Below are 22,448 nucleotides of genomic sequence, written 5' to 3'. Positions count from 1 at the left end.
ATTGCAAGCACACGTCTCTACCTATCTACCAATTTTTTTGAGGATTGTGGGTAATGTTTTCAAATGCTTTAATTTTATAATATTCTACCAATGTTGTAAAACATGGCACATTGAAAATAGAAGTAGTTCTATGTTAATATTAAGCAGCTTGTATCAAGATCAACAGATCTTTAGAGCACTGAGCTAATAACCCAAAGGTTCTTCATTTGAAAAATGCATATGTTGCTGTGCACTTGTGAAACGCATTTTACCCCAATTGCTGTAAAGCCACTTGACAGTGGTGACCCTGCCAATGACCCCACTATCTGCAGGCGTCTCCAGGGGAGGTAGGATATGCAGGAAAATAATTGTAGTCTCACATAGCTCAGTTGGTAGAGCTCTTGCAACTCCATGGTTGTGGGTTTGATTCTCACAGGGTCAAGTATAAAAATGCATGCACTAATTAGTGAAAGTTGATCTGGATCGGAACGTCTACAATATCACAAATATGTAGACAGATCTGTTTTTTACCTCAAACCAATTGTTTTGGTATTTCAAAGTGCTTTGTATTAATAGTGTGGAAAATAATAGTCTGCAATGGTCTTTGAATTCTATCAAACACGACAAAGTACGTCCAAAAAATAGAGGAACACCTTTTGTAACAATGAGAAATAATAATAATAACAATTTTAATAATAAAAATCAACAAAGGTGCTCAATGTGCTTTAAATAAAAATTGTAAAACTCTCCTGATTCACCACCACTGCGTGGCCCTCAGGTGATCCATGGCAGCTATTAATGTCAAAACCCTCACACGTTAAAACTCTCCCTCAGATATTTATAACTAAGACTGTATAGTCTAACACTGTCAAAATGACTATAACTAAGACTGTATAGTCTACCACTGTTAAGATGATTATAACTAAGACTGTATAGTCTACCACTGTTAAGATGATTATAACTAAGACTGTATAGTCTACCACTGTTAAGATGATTATAACTAAAACTGTAAAGTCTACCACTGTCAAGATGACTATAACTAAGACTGTATAGTCTACCACTGTCAAGATGACTATAACTAAAGCCACTACCGAGATTCTGACATGTATCAGAAGTTTTGAGCAGTTTAAGTGGGATGGAGTTTCCTGTACCCAGAAGTCTAGATATCCAAGATCTTTAAACAATTAAAATCCTTTTGACTTTAATGTGATTTATGGATTTAAATAGAGTTTAGTATTCATGGGCGTCTGTGTGAATCAGCATGTGTGTGTCAATGTGTCAGCTTTTGTCAGCATGTGTGTCAATGTGTGTGTGCCAGTTTCTGTCAGTGAATGTGCTTTCAGTGTGTGTGTGTGTGTGCACGTGTGTGTGGGAGGGTGTGTACCAGTTTTTGTGCCAATGTGGGAAAGTGAGAGACTCAAACTAACCTGCCAGCTATCAGTCCACCTGTATCTCCAGACATGAAGATGCAGGTTAATCTTGAATTGAGTCATTCATAAGGTGAATAAGACATAGTAGTACCTTTGTCACAGTCTTGTATACATCTTGACATGCTGTGGTAGACTATACAGTCTTAGTTATAGTTGTCTTGACAGTGGTAGACTATACTGTCCCAATGACATCCAATTGTCTCAAATCATAATAATTAATAATAATAATTAATAATAATAATAATCAATATTACATTTTCATTCCAGAATTCATTCTAGCTAATCAACAAGAGTATTCAACAATAATGTTGTAAAAAGAACTGAGAAATGTTTGCAGGGTAGCAGTGCTATATTGTATTTAGCTGAAAGAAGCATTGGATTAGGTTGGCCCTTAACAATAAAAACACACCAAAACAGTAATTTACCATTACTACACTAGTAATCATGTTCCCTGATCCTTACACCCACATTTGCAACATAACTTGAGGGTGAGGTACACTGGCAACAATATAACCTGTCACTACACTGGCAATACAAAGAATATACCTTCCCACTGCAATGGAAAACACTAAGAATATACCTTGTTATTACACTGACAATACAAAGAATATACCCTGTAACTACACTGGAAAACACAGAGAATGTAACCTGTCACAAGACTGGCAACACAGAATATACCCTGTCACTACACTGGGAACACAGAATATACCCTGTCACTACACTGGCAATACAGAGAATATACCCTGGTATTACACTACAAACAGAGAAAATATACCCTGTCACGACACTGGAAGTATAGAGAATATACCCTGTCACTACACTGGAAATATTGAGAATATACCCTGTCACTACACTGGAAATATTGAGAATACCCTGTCACTACACTGGTTACACAGTTATTAGCATCACAGAGAATACACACCTGGCAACACACAAAGGACACACCTTTGGCTGGCACATATGCACAAATTGGAATGGTTGTCTAGAATCAGCTCCTCCTTATTCATATAATTGTATTAGCTACACTAGTGATCTGACTCAAAATCAGCCCCGATAGGCTACTTTGAAACACAATAGAACTCGCAAAGTAGCTACATGCTATGAGGTAGAATAAAAATATTTCATGTACACACATACAGCCGGGACAGTTTTACGAGGGTGGAGTCTAGACCAGAGATCCTAAGACCCTACAGAAGTCGGGTGAAACTCCCGTTAAACTTTAAATAATCAGCGGTGGAGCGGACTCTGAACCACCTCACAGGTTTTATCTGGACACACCCTAGAAATGTGTGAGACCAAATAATCACACACACTCTAGCAGAAACCAACTAGCTGTTGACCCGCACCGCACTCGGACTCTAGCCTATTTCACTCCAACTTCTGTTATTTTGGTCCTCCCTTACGGCTCGGTACTCCTGTGTAGCCTATTTATCCCGCCGTCGATGTGCCATGGCCCTGGGCGTATTATTCTACTGCGTGAGCCTACTCGTGGTGGTGAGTGATGCATCTCTGTTTAAAAAGTTGCAATATATGTATTGGAAAATATGCCTTTTTACCGTTACGTGAATTCGACTCTATCTGCGCTGCCTGTCCGTGGTTGTGGTTACCTTTTTAAACGTAGTTGTGTAATTCAGTCCTCCATGACTATATTGCCCTTATAGCTCATTCAGAAGTTTCGGGAGAGTAGCAAAGAATACTGTTAAGAAGTTCTGATGAAACGTTTAAATTAAGCTTGTAATCTGTTCTCTTGTCTCGATATAGATAAGCAGATAGTTTTCACATTTCCGGATCATTTATTTGTTTTAGATGGATCAGTCGTCCTGCAAATGGGGTAAATGGTTCACTTGTGAGTGTTCTAAAAAAGTGTAAGTGTTCCAAAAATTGCAAGTCATGGGAAAGGTGTAAGCGACATGATAAGCGACAGTAAAGCTAGTACTTTCAAGGAGTTGAGTTGATTTAGACATGCTACACTGAATATTGTTACTATATATTAATCGGCCAAACACAAAAGATAAAATGATAGGTGCAGTCTGGGAATCAAACAACATCAAACGGGTCACTTAATCGCATCATTTCTTTTGTTATAGAACTGCGGTCTGTATTTCAAAAGAAGAAATACATTGATTTTATTTTCCCAAAATGCAAATTGATTGTATTACTTTTGAACATTTGACTCAGGCTGCATTTGTCAATGTATTTCATCCACGTTTAATAGGGCTTGGAAATGCAGTGACCTTATGATCTCAGGATATACTGCCATTTGATACTGTGATTTATTACGACACAATGTTCCAAGCTCACCATTTCTTTAAATTATATTTTTAAAAAAACATGATTTTTTTTCTCAGTATATCAAAGGTTGTTTACCAACACTTTACAATGTGCACGAATATAATGTAATGTAAACATTTTTTTTATAAAACATAAATTTAGAAATTATTGGATATGCAAATCAATTGATGTAAAAGTCAGCCAGCCCATTTTAGAATATTTTCCCCTTGTAAGAACTTTCCTTGATAAGCAATACATATGGATTAATTTAATTTCTTCCAAATATGAAAAGTCATATCAAAACAATAGTTAGATTAGATTAAATTCAACTTTGTTGTCATTGAACATTATAAGTACAGTACAACGAAATGCAGTTAGCGTCTAACCAGAAGTGCAAATAGAAGAGGGCTGAAAATGAACACGTATTAAGTATAATGTATGTGACAAGTGGGATGTGGGATGTATAGATGCACAATAATACATTCTGTTCAATTAATCCAAAGTAGTGAAAGTTGCTCAACACATTCTAGAATAATTTGCACATGTAATGAAGTGTCTATGACAGTATATGAAAAAGTTATTGCAAACAAATTCCTTGTTTTGAAATCGCATTGATTTCAATCAATAAAAAATATTTTTTCCAACCTTTTCAAGAATTACCTTAAAACTATATGTTGAGAGTTTAAAAAATCTGGAATTCATGGAAGACATTCGGAAAAAGCTTGTATTCAAGGCCAACGCAGCAACTTGGTGCAAGAAACCTAAAACCTGGAACCTTGAGCAATGGAGAAAAGTTATATGGTCTGATGAATCTTCTTTCTTCTTTTTTGGAGAAAGCTAAAGGAAGCCTTCAGTCCACAATGTCTGCTGCCAACTTTTGAACATAGTTGGCGATCCATAATGCTATGGGCCGCCATGTTGGGGCCGCCATGTTGGGGCAGCCATGTTGTGGGAGTCAGGGTCTGATGATCGCTGTACATGGTCTTATAACGGTCAAGGAATATGAGACCGTTTTACAAGATGTGTTGAACCCTGTGGTGCAAGCACTGTTCCCTCATGATGTTCCAATATTCTAGGATGAAAATGCCCCAGCATATTCTAAATTAGTTTTAAGAACACAAGGAGGACGTCAAATGCCTTCTATGGCCTCCCAAATCAGCAGATCTGAACATCATAGAGGTTCTGGAGCGGAGAATGCAAAGCAGATTTCTAACTCTTTCATCACTCAAAAAACGGGAGGCTTTTCTTCATGAAGAAGCAGAAGCAGGAGAATGTGCTGTCTTAAAACACAAGCTAATCTTTTTCTCTGTATTATCTGTGTGTTCTCTGGTTTGTCTTAGACACAGGTTAACCCTGTTTCTCTGTGTTCTCTTTGCTCTTATGTCAGTCTGTTGAGTGCTGTGTCCCAAAATCCATCCAAGCCCAGGTCCCAGTTGAGATCAAGCCTGGCTATATCATCTCTCAAGGTACACCCATAATGACTAATACCTGCCTTTCTGTGTGTTTTCCAGTGTAGTTGTGTGCATTGTAGTTTGTTTGTGTGCGTGCTTCAAGGTGGAAAGTTATAGTGGCCCTTTTGAGTTTCATAGAAAGAGTACTGATATAAATTCAGTTCAAAATTAATACTAAATAACACAAATAATGTATTCTGGGAAAAGTTTCATGTTCTCTCTGTGTTACCAATTTAGTCTCAGTGTATATTCTCTTTGTTATCAATGTAGTGACAGGGTATATTCTCTGTGTTACCAATGTAGTGACTGGGTATATTCTCTATGTTACCAATGTAGTGACAGGGTATATTCTCTGTGTTACCAGTGTAGTGACTGGGTATATTCTCTATGTTACCAATGTAGTGACATGGTATATTCTCTGTGTTACCAGTGTAGTGACTGGGTATATTCTCTATGTTACCAATGTAGTGACAGGGTATATTCTCTGTGTTACCAATGTAGTGACTGGGTATATTCTTTATTCTATCAATGTAGTGACAGTATATTCTCTATTCTATCAATGTAGTGACAGTATATTCTCTATTCAATCAATGTAGTGACAGTATATTCTCTATTCTATCAATGCAGTGACTGGGTATATCCTCTATTCGATCAATTTAGTGACAGTATATTTGCTATGTTACCAATGTAGTGACTGGGTATATTCTCCTTGCTTCCAGTGTTGTGACAGGGTGTATTCTCTTTGCTGCCAGTGTTGTGACAGGGTATATTCTCCTTGCTTCCAGTGTTGTGACAGGGTATATTCTCCTTGCTTACAGTGTTGTGACAGGGTATATTCTCCTTGCTTCCAGTGTTGTGACAGGGTGTATTCTCCTTGCTTCCAGTGTTGTGACAGGGTGTATTCTCCTTGCTGCCAGTGTTGTGACAGGGTGTATTCTCCTTGCTGCCAGTGTTCTGACAGGGTATATTCTCCTTGCTTCCGGTGTTGTGACAGGGTGTATTCTCTTTGCTTCCAGTGTGGTGACAGGGTGTATTCTCCTTGCTTCCAGTGTTGTGACATGGTAAATTCTCCTTGCTGCCAGTGTTGTGACAGGGTATATTCTCCTTGCTTCCAGTGTGGTGACAGGGTGTATTCACCTTGCTTCCAGTGTTGTGACAGGGTGTATTCTCCTTGCTTCCAGTGTTGTGACAGGGTGTATTCTCCTTGCTGCCAGTGTTGTGACAGGGTGTATTCTCCTTGCTGCCAGTGTTGTGACAGGGTATATTCTCCTTGCTGCCAGTGTTCTGACAGGGTATATTCTCCTTGCTGCCAGTGTTGTGACAGGGTGTATTCTCCTTGCTGCCAGTGTTCTGACAGGGTATATTCTCCTTGCTTCCAGTGTTGTGACAGGGTGTATTCTCTTTGCTTCCAGTGTGGTGACAGGGTGTATTCTCCTTGCTTCCAGTGTTGTGACATGGTAAATTCTCCTTGCTGCCAGTGTTGTGACAGGGTATATTCTCCTTGCTTCCAGTGTGGTGACAGGGTGTATTCACCTTGCTTCCAGTGTTGTGACAGGGTGTATTCTCCTTGCTTCCAGTGTTGTGACAGGGTGTATTCTCCTTGCTGCCAGTGTTGTGACAGGGTGTATTCTCCTTGCTGCCAGTGTTGTGACAGGGTATATTCTCCTTGCTGCCAGTGTTCTGACAGGGTGTATTCTCCTTGCTGCCAGTGTTGTGACAGGGTGTATTCACCTTGCTTCCAGTGTTGTGACAGGGTGTATTCTCCTTGCTTCCAGTGTTGTGACAGGGTGTATTCTCCTTGCTGCCAGTGTTGTGACAGGGTGTATTCTCCTTGCTGCCAGTGTTGTGACAGGGTATATTCTCCTTGCTGCCAGTGTTCTGACAGGGTGTATTCTCCTTGCTGCCAGTGTTGTGACAGGGTATATTCTCCTTGCTGCCAGTGTTGTGAAAGAGTATATTCTCCTTGCTTCCAGTGTTGTGACAGGGTGTATTCTCCTTGCTGCCAGTGTTGTGACAGGGTATATTCTCCTAGCTTCCGGTGTTGTGACAGGGTGTATTCTCCTTGCTTCCAGTGTTGCGACATGGTAAATTCTCCTTGCTGCCAGTGTTGTGACAGGGTGTTTTTTCCTTGCTTCCAGTGCCGGTGGTGCAGTGTCAAATAAAGGGACGTCAGGTGACCTCCAGTGATGGTCACTTTGCCGTACAGAGTGATGGCACTATAGTTGCGGTGGGTGACACCACGGTCACTGCACAGGGGAAGACCTTCTTGTTAAGGGGGGAGGACAAGTCAGGGCGACGCTGGAGGATGGAGGTCCATCTGTCCCCTGAGCCCGATCAGGTGAGGAATAACTAGGAGACTGTTAACAAAAAAGCTGAATTTCTTCTGGTAAAGTTTAAAAAGTATATTCTCTCATCACTGTGACTGTGTCCCTATAGGGGAGAATTCAAGTACCCTGGAGAAACAGGTTTGCACAGACGGGGGTCGAAAGGGCTCCTTCTAAAATTCTGAGGCGCACTAAAAGGAGATGGAGTCCCCTCCCATTTAGCATTAGAGAAGAGGACGTCCCTCCATTTCCTAAAGATGTTGAACTGGTGAGGTCCATAATCATTGCAGTACTCATACTCTCCATGTAAACCACTTCACCCCAGTCACTAACTCCTGTACTTTTCTTAATATCATTCTACTGTCTCATTGGGTTTTGTTTTCTGCGTCAGTGTGAACTATGCTGGTGTTGAGTTTGGCTATTCATCTAAGCCTCCCTTCCTCTAGGTGGGCTCAGATTCGTCAGTGAATTTCACCGTTTTCTATGAGATCAGAGGTCAGGGGGTGACTATGGTCCCGTTGAACCTGTTCTCTGTGAACCGTGACTCAGGTATGGTGCGTGTGCACTACCGCGTCGACCGGGAACAGTACCCCAAGTTCGTGGTAAGTGTGATGACACAGGTTGTGGATGAGTAACAATTGTACTGTTGGATTTCCTAACACTGCATTCCAGTGTAGATATGTTTGCCAAATTCGGTGAAATTTGCCTTCATTCTCAGGAATGGTTGTCCTTGTGGTTGAAAATACTAGATAACATTAGTTATTGCCCGACACTGAAAAGTGTGGACACGTATACCCACAGGCCTGGTGTTACGTTGAACACTTCCGTGATGATTCACTTCTGGAGAATTTGTTATGTATCTGTCTTTTGTGTGTACATCAGATTAAGAGTGTACAGTATTTGCTGTTTTAATGAACACTGTATGTCTGTGTGTGTGTGTGTGTGTGTGTGTGTAGTTCCAAGCCCATGTGTTTGACAGACGGTCAGGGATTGAGACAGATCTTCCGCTTGACATCACTGTGCTGGTGGAGGATATCAATGACAATGCACCCACCTTCTCTGGACCTCTTAACTTCTCTGTGTTTGAACATTGTAGAGATGGTGAGTGAGTGCATACTTACCAATGAGAAAATATCTTTTAAACTTTGTTTCTGGGATGCATTTTGGGATCGGTGTGAAAAGTACATCTCTTTACATAAAATACTTTTTTTTTTTTCTTTACATAAAATGCAATACCTTGCAACTTAAATGTATTGTGTTTTATCAGTGATAACAACAAACGAAAGCCTGTCATTATTTGCCAACTTTATTTGTCGGCCATCTGTCCTACCACGTTTGAAAACCACTCCTTTAGAGATCGGATGTGTACTTCTGTGACTGCACCTGAATGGACACACACCATTTTCCTTTCCCTCCCAGGTACTCAAATAGGGGAGGTGATGTCTACGGACAGGGATCAGGAGAATACCCTCCACACAAAGGTCAGATACAGTCTGCTGAGTGGTGGTGAGTTCTTCACTATCGGGCCTAACAATGGGCAGATCTTAGCCAAGAGCAGCAGCCTGGACAGAGAGGTAGGCTACAGTTACAAATTCCCATGCTGTCATTTCTTGAGCTTTATTTAATGAGTTAATAATGCATTCTGGGAATTAGTTGATTCACTGTCATTCCAGCTAAATGGGTTATTAAATGCTCTTCATTTGAGGCATGTTTAAACAAGAGCAAACTTCAGCAGAATGGAAGATTGTTTTCTTATGATTTGTTCTACACAACAGGAAGTGTGTGTGTCATTTTCTTTTATTGGTACTTTCCAGACACAGGTTATACACCCTGTTATCGTGGAGATCCGGGACATGGATGGGGCTCCGAAAGGCCTTTTTAACACGGCTACAGCAATGATTACACTAAAGGACATCAATGACAACCCTCCCACCTTCAGACAGACAAGTGTACGTCACCTCCTCTTTCTGCTATGACAGCACCATGTCCCACACTGCACAATGCTCCCCTTTAGCGCGCTACGGTTTAGGATTTAGTCAAAAGTGGTGCAGTATTTAGGGAATTCAGCCAGTAAGTCGCTGATTGTCAAACCAAACACAAAATGATGAACAGAATAAAGTATAATATACATCAGGAGTAAGCCCTCAAGCAGACCCACGCATGGATTTTCACTGTTCTCCAACCTTCTGAGATATGCGCGAAACAGCCGCAGTTTGTCACTCTCTGGACAGGCTGCCTGGTCTTTACACTGAGGTTTAAAGCTGTCAACCCCTCCTGCCACAAGCCAGCATTTTGTCCCAAATCACAGCATATACTGTACTCCACACTAAGTTGTGCACTATATAGCGTGCAAGGCTTGGGACACATTCTCTGCACTGAGAAAGTGATTTAGGTCTTCTCAAACAGGCCTGGCGAGTGCCTATCCAAACTGTCACAGTGTTCTGGTGCTGGAGACATAGCCACCCTGAGGACCTACCAACTCTTACAGCCAGTCATTTACATTTAACTGAGTGTCGGCCAATAACACTGCAGGCTAGTCTCTGAGTGACTGGGCATTTCCAGTAAATGCATGAAGAAACACAACTTCTAAAACGTTGACAGAAAACTACAGACAAAATCCTAGCTGAAAAATTCCAGGAATCAAAATGGATACTGGGAATTTTGACTGTCTGAAATGTTGGTTTAAAGGGAAACCTCTATTGAGTATTAATGATTCAAGTTTCATCTGTACATTTAAGAGCTCATGATCTCTATTTTCCTTGTGACCCACCGTACCTTTCCATTTGGTCTGTGGCAGCCGATCAGTCATCTCCCACCACACTGTCCCCCATGTCCTGGACACCCCAGTACCAATCGCTACATAGTCATGTCTGCTGTGGGACAGTTAAGTGTACTGTACAGCTGAGCTGTCTTGATACTGTAGATGCTGTCCTGACTCAGGGCAGAACAATGCAATTCTTGCTTTACTAAAACTCTTTTCTGTGATGAAAATCTTTCTAAGATTGTAGCTGGTTAGAGCCACTCCTCACAATATGTAGATGATTTCAAATCAGAAGATGACAAATACTTCACACTCCTATAGAGTGAAACGGCCCTTCTTTACAGACAAACATTGAATGGTTATTTTTTCAGGCTCATTTGGCCTGAAGACCAGGTTATCTTTGTCTCAACAGGACTATTGTGTAAAGCAGTCAACTGATACACATTATCTCAGGATAGTTTTGGTTAAAAAGGCATTGTTTATTGTTTGTGCAAAGAAAATGTTTTCCAGTTACAGTGTAGGGCCAAAGTAAAAAACATTTCTCTCAATACAAATGAGTTTACTAAGTGATTGGTTTCTGCCTTACAGTACAAGACCACAGTACAGGAGAACAAAGCGGATGTGCTCATCCTCAGGATTCCTGTGGATGACAAGGATGAAGAGAAGACTCCAAACTGGAATGCCAAGTTTGTCATCAACCAGGGTAATGAGAACGGGAATTTCCGGATAGATACAGATCACAAAACCAACGAGGGGCTGCTTTATGTCATTAAGGTGAGACTCCGATAACACCACAGCATGCGAAGGCATTCTCACAAAACAAAGCGTGGAGTCAAGCACAGACAAACGCACCGACAAACAAACGATTAAAACAACGATAGTCACAAATCTTAAATGCTATTCCAATTATTTCATGGGTATACCACAGTTTTTCCCATAACGTTACTTTTTTCTTAGTCAGCACTTGGTTTTTGGGTGTCGACTCTACTTGACTGACACAAACAACAGCACTGCCAGTAGGGCACTGAATACAGGCTGAGATAGTGACTAAGACAGAAAGACACTGAAACAGTGATTAATGACGACAGCGTAATCTGCTCACACTGTAAGAATTCAGAGGCAGCTCTCTGGAGAGCTGAGTGTGGAATTCATCTTGGCAGACTTGTCTCTTTGTGTGAGTGCGTGTGTGTGTGTGTATATGTGTGTGTGTGTTTCAGTCACTTCACGGATAAGAAGTGAGCCTGGTTGTTATAATTAGCTGGTCACAGTGGGTCTCTATCTACACTCTGTTAGGTGGCTGTTAAATATGTCAGAGGATGGAGATATCAGCCATGACAGTGGTGCTTGGACCACCACGCCGGATGTCTCCCAATTGGCTCCTTATTTTACTATTATAGTTAAACAAATCAGTACTTTAGATCAGGACTTACATACAGTATGGCTCTGGTCCACAGTAGTCCAATATGTATTGAACCCAGTGCCATTGGGAATGCAAGCACGGAGCTCAGACTAATGCTGACATATTGACTGCCTGGTGAGAGTTAGTCTTGAGCCTAACCTATTTCCTTGTCTCCTCTTTTCCCTCTCCTCTTCCAGCCTCTGGACTATGAGAGAGCACATGCAGTGAAGCTGATGATTTCTGCCCAGAACGAGGCACCTTTGGTGGACCCGAAAGCGACCTGGCTTTCTGTTCCTGTGGATGTCAATGTGGTAGATGTGGATGAGGGACCAGAGTTCACCACTCCTAACTTGGTGATCAGGGTCAAAGAGAACACCCCCAATGGGACCCTTCTCTCTACCTACACGGCCCTGGACCCAGAGACCAATAGCAACAAGGGGATCAAGTACGGACCAGTAGCCTTTACCAACATTGATGACCCACTGTCCCCCCACATCACCTAATGACCCACTGACCCCCCACATCTATTAATGACACACTGACCCCCCACATCACCTAAAGACCCCCCCCCACATCACCTAATTACCCCCCCCCCCACATCACCTAATTACCCCCCCCCCCCACATCACCTAAAGGCCCACTGTCCTCCCACATCACCTAAAGAACCACTGTCCTCCCACATCACCTAAAGATCCACTGTCCCCCCAAATCACCTAAAGGACCACTGTCCCCCCCACATCAACTAATGACACACTGACCCCCCCACATCAATTAATGACCCACTGTCCCCCCAGATCACCTAATGACCCGCTGTCCCCCCACATCACCTAATGGTCCACTGTCCCCCCACATCACCTAAAGACCCACTGTCCCCCCACATCACCTAATGACCCACTGTCCGCCCACATCACCTAAAGAACCACTGTCCCCTCACATCACCTAGTGATCCACTGTCCCCCCACATCACCTAAAGACCCACTGTCCCCCTACATCACCTAAAGACCCACTGTCCCCCCACATCACCTAAAGACCCACTGTCCCCCTACATCACCTAAAAACCCACTGTCCCCCCAAATCACCTAAAGGACCACTGTCCCCCCACATCAACTAATGACGCACTGCCTCGACCACATCACCTAAAGGCCCACTGTCCCCCCATCAATTAATGACCCACTGTCCCACATCACCTAAAGGCCCACTGTCCCTATACATCACCTAATAACCCACTGTCCCCCCACATCACGTAATGACCCACTGTTCCCCCACATCACCTAAAGGCCCACTGTCCCCCCACAACATCTAATGACCTACTGTCCCCACACATTACCTAATGACCCACTGTCCCTATAAATCACAAAGTCCCTATGCAACACACAGTAATAAGGAATAGTAAAGACATATTACTATTTTAAAAATCATTACATTACAACAAGTTTTACATCATAGGAGTAAATTCTACTTTAATTTAGAATAAAATATAAATGCTTAAGAAATGCTTACATCTTTCTTCCATTTCTCTATTAAGTTTTCTGCATGCATGTCAGGGTGCATTAATACTGTATATTATCTATAATAACATCTAAAGGGTGACATAGTACATTGTCAGTATGGAATGCACAGATAGCTTTATATCTGGTAACCCCCCCCCCCTCTGTGTGTATGCATCTGTGTGTGTAGATACTACACAGTGTCTGACCCTGGCTCATGGATCAGTGTTGGTGAGACTACTGGAGAACTAAGAGTGGCTAACACCATCGACCGGGAGTCTCCTCTAGTTACCAATGGAGCATACACCATCAAAGTCAAAGCTGTGGATAGCAGTGAGTATCAAAGTTAACTGTTAAGCCTAATTGTGGACTCATTAGAGAACCTCCATTGAACAAAAAATCCAGCATTAGAATAAGCATGTGTCTGGGAAATTGCGCCTGAGTAAAAGTGGTATATAACTTTACTCATTAACTTTTAAATTTTTTTATACTAGGTCCTTCTAGGTTGTTGCTTGGCTTATAAACAGAACTGCTGATAACATCTGTTTGAACTGGGCTGTGTGTGTGTGTGTATGTGTATAAGTATGTGTTAGTATATATGTATGTGTGTGTGTATGTATGTGTGTGAGTGTGTGTGTATATATCTAAGTGTGTGTGTGTTAGTATATATGTACATGTGTGTGTGTGTGTGTGTGTGTGTGTGTGTGAATGTATGTGTGTGTGTGTGTGTGTGTGTGTGTGTGTGTTTGTATATATATGTGTGTGTGTGTGTATGCATATGTATGTGTGTGAATGTATATGTATGTGTGTGTGTGTGTATATATGTGTGTGTGTGTGTGTGTGTGTGTTTGTATATATGTGTGTGTGTGTGTGTGTATGTATATGCATATATATGTGTGTGAATGTATATGTATGTGTGTGTGAACGAGTTAATCTGTATAGTCTGAAGGTACTATGTTAGTGTTGCAGAAGGGTCATGCTAACCCTATTCATGGGTTTCGGCTTCGCTCATTCACTAGTGTCATACCAGAGTTATCAGTATTTATTTTTGTCCACTTCCACATGTATAGCTTTTTTTCCCCCTGAAAGTTTGAGGCTCAGTTACAGAATAGTGGCTCATTCCTGACAAATTAGGAAACAATGTTGTCATCCTAATAACGTTGTCAAATTGATTACAGCGAGGTCAATGTTACATTAGCTAGCAAACTAACTAACCAGCAAAGATGAAACTACACAGTGGACTTCAGGTGTAACAGAATAGTTGAATGGATAACTGAATGAATGGATGAATGACTTCAGGTTTTAGGTGACTTCATGAATAAATGAATGTTTGAATGAGTGAAATCTGACACCTCTGAGACCTGCCTGCTGCTCAGACTCAACTTGTTGACCTCTGTGTCTCCTAGGTCAGAAGACTGGGAATGGCACGGTAACTCTGTTAATTGAGGACGTCAACGACAACGTCCCAAAGATTGTCCCGGGGACCGACATGAGCTTGTGCGAGGGGGACAAGGGGCACATGGGCTCCGTTGTCATAAAAGCAGAGGACTCTGACCTGTCACCTTACTCTGCCCCCTTCCACTTTACGCTGCCTGAAGGGAATGATGGGAAATGGAGGCTGACAAATATTAAGAGTGAGTACAAGTGTAGTTCTGGTTGAAAGAGGGTTTCATCTTTGTTTAGGGATTCAGCGATGCAGAATAAATGTTATGCTAAGAATGGATCAAACTTCCTCTTGTTCTGTGATCACTCCACGCTCACTGTTGTGGTACTTCATGTATTTTAACACCACATGTACTATTCCTTGTCCCTGCTTTTTTGTCCTTTTCTCCGATCTGTGATTTGTAATAGTCAGTTAGTCAGCAAATGTGTTTTCCTACTTGATGCCACTCAGTCAGATACAGTTGAGGTGTGCGTTTGTATGAGTGTGTGTGTGTGTGTGGGAGAGAGAACTCTGGTGGCTGAAGCTCTGTGAGTTGTAGTACTGGCCTTGGTCGTTTCCTCCTCACACTGCCCTCCACTCTTAAACACATGTTGTTTTTGCAAAATACTCATTTTCATTTTCGGCTGAGCAATGTTTATAGACTGCTCTCTATATAAAAATAACATGACAGGTTGAATACAGGTACAACAAGAATATATTAATCATTAAAATGAACATTGACCAGATGACCAGATCACAGTGGCCGGACAGAAGGCAATGGGTGTTCATTGTGACTTCATCCCAAGTTGCAGCCTATTCCCTTTCAAGTGCACTACCGTGGGGGGGCTCTGTTCCAAAGAAGGGTTCCATACAGGGAATAGTGTGCCATTTAAAACAGAGCCTATGTGTGTATCAGCCAAAGCCAGACCTCTGCTGCCTTACAGGATGGAAATGTCAAGTGAAATGTCAGACAGCACAGAGATGTCACTCTCTCCCATTAGTGGTAAAGTGAATGTGTGTGTTGTGTTTGTTTGTCACCCTCTGTTTAGTGGCTTAAGTGAATACATCTGTGAATAGGTCCTCAGACACACACAAGAGACACACAGACACACACACACATAGACACATACATTATCTCACAAACGTGTACACCCCTCACATTTTTGTAAATATTTGATTGTATCTTTTCATGTGACAACACTGAAGAAATGACACTTTGCTACAATGTAAAGTAGTGAGTGTACAGCTTGTATAACAGTTTCAATTTGCTGTCCCCTCAAAATAACTCAACACACAGCCATTAATGCTGGCAACAAAAGTCAGTACACCCCTAAGTGAAAATGTCCAAATTGGGCCCAATTAGCCATTTTCCCTCCCTGATGTGAGGTGACTCGTTAGTGTTACAAGGTCTCAGGTGTGAATGGGGAGCATGTGTGTTAAATTTGGTGTCAACTCTCTCACACTACCTCATATTGGCCACTGGAAGTTCAACATGGCACCTCATGGCAAAGAACTCTCTGAGTATCTGAAAAAAATAATTGCTGCTCTACATAAAGATGGCCTTGGCTATAAGAAGATTGCCAAGACCCTGAAAATGAGCTGCAGCACAGTGGCCAAGACCATACAGCGGTTTAACAGGACAGGTTCCCCTCAGAACAGGCCTTGCCATGGTCGACCAAAGAAGTTGAGTGCATGTGCTCAGCGTCATATACAGAGGTTGTCTTTGGGAAATAGACTTTTGAGTGCTGCCAGCATTGCTGTAGAGGTTGAAGGGTTGGGGGGTCAGCCTGTCAGTGCTCAGACCATACGCAGCACACTGCATCAAATTGGTCTGCATGGCTGTCGTCCCAGAAGGAAGCCTCTTTTAAAGATGATGCACAAGAAAGCCCGCAAACAGTTTGCTGAAGACAAGCAGACTAAGGACATGGATTACTGGAACCATGTCCTGTGGTCTGATGAGACCAAGATAAACGTATTTGGTTCAGATGTTATCAAGCGTGTGTGGCGGCAACCAGGTGAGGAAGTGTGTCTTGCCTACAGTCAAGCATGGTGGTGGGAGTGTCATGGTCTGGAGCTGCATGACTTCTGCTGGCACTGGGGAGCTACAGATCATTGAGGGAACCATGAATGCCAACATGAACTGTGACATACTGAAGCAGGAGACTGGGCCGCCGGGCAGTATTCCAACATGATAACGACTCCAAACACAACTCCAAGACGACCGCTGCCTTGCTAAAGAAGCTGAGTGTAAAGGTGATGGACTAGCCAAGCATGTCTCCAGACCTAAACCCCATTGAGCATCTGTGGGGGTTCCTCAAATGGAAGGTGGAGGAGCGCGAGGTCTCTAACATCCACCAGCTCCATGATGTAGTCATGGAGGAGTGGAAGAGGACTCCTGTGGCAACCTGTGAAGCTCTGGTGAACTCCATGCCCAAGAGGGTTAAGGCAGTGCTGGAAAATAATGGTGGCCACACAAAATATTGACACTTTGGGCCCAATTTGGACATTTTAACTTAGGGGTGTGCTCACTTTTATTGCCAGCGGTTTAGACATGAATGGCTGTGTGTTGTGTTATTTTGAGGGGACTGCAAATGTACACTGTTATACAAGCAGTACCCTCACTACTTTACATTGTAGCAAAGGGTAATTTTTGTCAGTGTTGTCACATGAAAATATATAATCAAACTCACTTTTGTGAGATACTGTACATATACACGTTTGACACATCGTAGGATACAACATACACACACAAACACACGCACACTTCACACATCCTGTGACACAACATAACACTCGGAAGCAAACACACTTAACACACACACATCACACATTGTAGGACACAACATACACTCTCAAACAAAAACTTCCCATATCATGGAGACAACCATATACACAAAATAATACTACAAAATACACAATAATACACAAAAGAGTAATAATACACAAAATACACAACCATGAACACACATACCAACACACACAAACACATTGTCGGACACAACATGAACACACATGAACACACTGTAGGACAACACATACACAACAGATATCCAAACACAATCTGCAGGATATTTACTTATACACACAGACCACTGTGAGGGACATACAGTCACTTCAGTAGAAATGAAGGGAAATTCTCTCAACACTGAACATTCCAAAGGTTATCTCCTCATGGTGGATTTAAACCACAGTAATCCCTCTCTTTCTCCCTGTCCCTCTCTTTCACTCTCTGTTCCTCTCTCTCTGTCCTCCGTCTCTCCCTCTCGCAGTTTTCAATTTCAGTCCATGCTTTACTCGCACGGGAAACATTTGTTTACAATTGCAAATCGACTGGAAAGTAGAGGTTTTATTAAAAATGAAAGTGAAAAGCCAAGTTAAATATCAAACAGGGACGTTAAAAGTAAACGTTATGTACAAGTTGCACAAGAACAAAGGCATTTTCAATGTTCTAATCCGTACTGTGTTCACCTGATTACAAGGAAGAAAAAATAAAGACATTAATACACTGCTAAAACAAAATACACCTAAATCACACTTTGGGTCTTGATGAACGAAATATATGAAAGATTAAAACTTTACTGTACATTGTGTAATTCGTTGAGAACCTAATGATGTAACAACGGTCAATGGAGACCAAATCACAGGCTGGACTCAAACTCACACCGAAAATGGAAGTGAATAACTGAAAGCACAGGCTGTTCCAACATGCGTGAATTTCATCACGGCAACTCATCATGGGACTCAGTAGTGTGTATGGCCTCCGACAACGTCTGGGCATGCTGCTGATGAGACAGCGGATGGTGTCCTGGGGGATCTCCTCCCAGACATGGATCAGCGTATCAGTGAGCTCCTGGACAGTCTGTGGCTCTCCTCGCACACAGACTGCAGATACTGGTCCTGCTGCTGGGTTGATGCCCTTCTACGGCCCTGTCCCACTCTGTGTGTAATGGCCCATCTCCTGGTATCTCCTCTATGCTCTTGAGACTGTACTGGGAGACACAGCAAACCTTCTTGCGACGGCACGTATGGATGTGCCATCTTAGTGGAGCTGGACTCCCTGTGCAACCTGAATGGGCTGCAGGTACCGCCTCATGCCACCTGTAGTGACAAGGACACTTTAGCAAATGCAAAACTAGAGAAGAATCAGTCAGGAAGGATAAGGAGAGAGCAGTTGTCTGTGACCACCACCTGCAACACCATTCCCATTTCAGAGGTTGTCATGCTGTTGCCTCTCCTGTGCACCTGTTGTCACTTTCATTTGCACCAAAACAGGTGACATTGATTCACAATCGCTTATGCTTCCTACTGGACAGATTGATATCCCCGAAGTTTAAATTACTTGGTGTTATACTGTGATGATTACGTGTTCCCCTTAATTTTCTGAGCAGTGTATTTGTCTTTCTCTCCTTCCATCCTTCCCTCTGTTTCTCACTTTATCTCTCTACATCTGCCTGTCCTTCCGTTCTCAGTAATAATGTCTTCCTTCTCTCCCCCACCCCCGGTCTGTAGATGAGTCTGCTGTGTTGCAGCAGGTGGTGGACATGAGCCGGGGTGTGTATCAGGTCCCCGTACGTGTGACTGATCTGCAGGACAAGGGCGGGGTGCAGGTGCTGAATGTCAGGGTGTGTGGCTGCGTGGCTGGGGAGTGTGTGGCCGCGAGGAGCTCCTCCTCCGTGGGCATCTGGGGCGTCCTCGCCATGCTGCTGGCCTTCCTCCTGCTCCTCCTGCTCTGTGAGTACCACTTATTAAAACACACACACACACACTCTCACACATCAGAAATCTGTATTATATCTGAGTGTTGGGTATGTTTTTTCACCACTCAACATTCATGATGAGCCACAAAGAAAATCAGATTGGGACTCCTTGTCCTGCATTACACGTCATGTCTATTTTAGTCATTTTACTGTAAATGGATTCCGGCAACATATGTATTTCCTCTTTCTAGGTCTGTTGTTTGTGTTTTACTGCACTACTAAGGCAGATAAAATCTACTTGGATGATTCCAGTGGTGGCATGCTGCTGAAATCGAACACAGAGGCTCCCGGAGAGGAAGTGGTGAGATTAGCTTTCCACTGGCCTAGCTCATTCACCATTGATATGTGTGTGTATGTTCCTCTTCCGTCAGTCAATACAATAGCCCATGGGTTACTGCTATCTTCTGAAAACACTTCATACAGTTAGGGCAAGAAAAACAATGCAACCAAGGATTTTTCATCATTTATTTTCCACATAAGGAATTTCCGAATAGCTTCAAATAAGGTCTGTGTTTCGTTTAGGTTTTCCTGCGTTTTGATATTCGTGTAAATCTGGTCAGGACAAGGTGACCTTCATCAGTATTTACTTCAATTAACTACAGAGAAAATATTTTCTTATATTTAGCCAATTGAGTCAAGTCAAGTTGTCTTATTTACATTTACACGACTATCCAAATGGTGAGGTGGTGTAAGCCTACACAAAACACAGCCTAGTAAGTAAGAACGCTTTTCCAGTTTGAATTTCCAGTATGATTCTACTGAAATGATACTATTTCAATCAATAGACCTTCTATGTTTATAATAAAGGTGAAGAACACATTTTTACGTGCATGTGCTTGAGCAATGTTCCAGCCATAACTACTGCATGTTTGTTTGTTTGCCCAGACGTGTGTGTGTGTGTTTGTGCGTGCATGTGCGTTTGTGATTATTGGCCAGTCAGTATTCTAACCTTTTATTTTGTTTATCGGCAGAAATCTGCCAACCTGCAGATGTTCTCTGACACAGTGGACAGCTCTTTGAAGTCCCCGGGGCTCATGGGGATGATGGACCAAAGTAAGGGTGTGTCTTCCGCTCCGGGCCAACTGTTCAGTCAGAACTCAGTCACTCTTCGGGAAAGCATGTATCAGACCAAAAATAGGCAAGATTTCTACGCCGCACAGAACGGGGCCAGCGACTTCTACGCAAACAACACCTTAATGAAACAGTCCCAGGCTTCCTCCACTCTCTCTGCCCTGCACACCTGGAAGACCAACGGACTCTACCTGGACAAGGTAAACCAGTAGAAACACGACCGTTATGCTATTCCGAAGGATTGTATTCACAGTCAAGATTATGTAAAGTAGTTTCGTCAGTCATTGTCATCGTTTTTTGTCGTTCCTATCAAGGAGTTTTGGGATGTGAAGTGTGGGGCGTGAGGTGATCTGGTTGTCTTACTTAGGCCTTCGGTAACCTGTGTTTGCACCTGTTGTCTGTGTTCTGCAGAAGGTGGGCTATCTGGTCGGAGTGTCAGAGGAGCGTTACGCGGGTGACACAGTCCGGGCCTACGGGTACGAGGGTGAAGGGTCACCAGCTGGTTCAGTGGGGTGCTGCAGTGACTTTGGTGACCAGGACAATCTGGATTTCCTGGATTCACTTGGGTCAAAGTTCAAAACACTGGCCAACATCTGCACTGAAAAAAAATAGAAGTTGCGATGGTGAAATGAGCTGCTTCATAACAATGGAAACATTACAGGGACAATCACTGAGAGTGAGGGATGTCGAAAACTAAGAGAATCAGTCTTTAAGACTGGTCAAAGATCTGTTGTTTTGCTTTGGACAAGAACGATATGTCCATTATTTTCTCTCTCCTCAGCCTACTGGATAGCCTAAATGGCATAACTATAGAAAAGCTAAAAAGGGAGCCTCTGATGTGTCGTTTGTTATGCTATGCTTTAACACCAGGGGGCGTATGTCCATTATCTTTCTTCATTTGAGTATGTGTGTGTGTATGTGTGTGTGTGTGTGTGTGTTCGTGTCTGTCTGTCTTATTGTACGTGTGTATCTCTGCTGTGTGATAGAGATCATATTGTCATTGTTTTCATTGCTGAACATGTAATCTTTGAGTCAACTGGTTTCTGTGGTAGACAAGATAATGCTTCATAATTGCCACTGCTTGTCAAGGGCTTTCACTATCTTGTTTTTTTATAATGAGAGCAGATATTAACAAAAAATGAGTGTTTTGTTTTATATATTTGTGCTTGTAGCGTTGCAGATTATTTTTCTACTGTATACATTAAAACACCTTGGTTCTTTACTGTTTGTTTATATTTTGAAACATGGAGTAGAGGGAAAGAGGTGTGTTCAGCGAACTGAGAAAATAGAGGAAATAAAACGCTTAAGAACTGTTATTGCTCTTTCTAACACAGTATGGATTTGTAATGAGGTTGTCCAATGATGTGTGTTAGTGTGTGTGTGTCTGTGATCCTGGTTTTACAATACATGCTGGGAAGAGAAGTTTATCTGTTTGTGTAAGCTTCTCTGAAATGGAGCAATTGGGATATTATGGAGATTGAAATGATTCATTTTTTATACAGTAATTGCATTATTTGCCATTAATGGTAAATGTAGAATGTTTTTTAGATGTTATTTCTTTTAGTAATTTTTGTTGGAACATGTCTTAATTAATTCATCCAAATGAAAGTCAACCAATTGAGGAATCAATTCAATCAAGGCTGCAATGCAACACTTACATATCTGGTAGTACAACTTCTACCAGACTGGACTTGGCTCCTGTAAAAAAATACTACTACTTCGAGACTGGTCTTGGCTCCTGTAAAAAAAGGCAACTACTACCAGACTGGTCTTGGCTCCTGTAAAAAAAGACAACTACTACCAGACTGGTCTTGGCTCCTGTAAAAAAAAAAATACACCTACTACCAGACTGGTATAAAGACACTGAGTAAACATTGCTACCAGATTTGAATGAATTCCAACATTAGACCTTGTATTCATTCTTTTTCGTTTTTACGGTACAAGTTGTGTTTTGTGTCTGATAATTTTGTTTTGCAGTAAACAGTTGTGAAATGGTTCATTCGTGTTCTAAGTGTTTCTTTTGCCAGAGTAACATTCAGAGACCAGAGTGAAAGTAGTGTGAGAGACACAGACACATCTCCGAGCTAAGAGGAAA

At 42.2% G+C, this 22,448-nt stretch overlaps 1 protein-coding gene across 1 annotated transcript; it reads left to right on the top strand.

Moving 5' to 3' along the window:
- Positions 1–2,504: 2,504 nt before the first annotated feature.
- Positions 2,505–22,350, top strand: LOC105011879 (desmocollin-2). The gene is made up of 16 exons (XM_010872315.4): positions 2,505–2,903; positions 5,068–5,146; positions 7,270–7,469; positions 7,568–7,723; positions 7,902–8,057; positions 8,412–8,556; positions 8,875–9,029; positions 9,270–9,404; positions 10,805–10,990; positions 11,813–12,060; positions 13,293–13,435; positions 14,509–14,736; positions 19,035–19,256; positions 19,474–19,583; positions 20,254–20,553; positions 20,765–22,350. Exons 1-16 carry the CDS (start codon positions 2,859–2,861, stop codon positions 20,963–20,965), a joined length of 2,709 nt encoding a protein of 902 aa, XP_010870617.2. The 5' UTR covers positions 2,505–2,858; the 3' UTR covers positions 20,966–22,350.
- Positions 22,351–22,448: the final 98 nt, after the last annotated feature.

The sequence above is a fragment of the Esox lucius genome, chromosome 8, assembly GCF_011004845.1.
Source record: "Esox lucius isolate fEsoLuc1 chromosome 8, fEsoLuc1.pri, whole genome shotgun sequence".
In the NCBI taxonomy this organism is placed as follows: Eukaryota; Metazoa; Chordata; class Actinopteri; order Esociformes; family Esocidae; genus Esox; species Esox lucius.
This window is presented reverse-complemented; position numbering and strand designations above follow the sequence as displayed.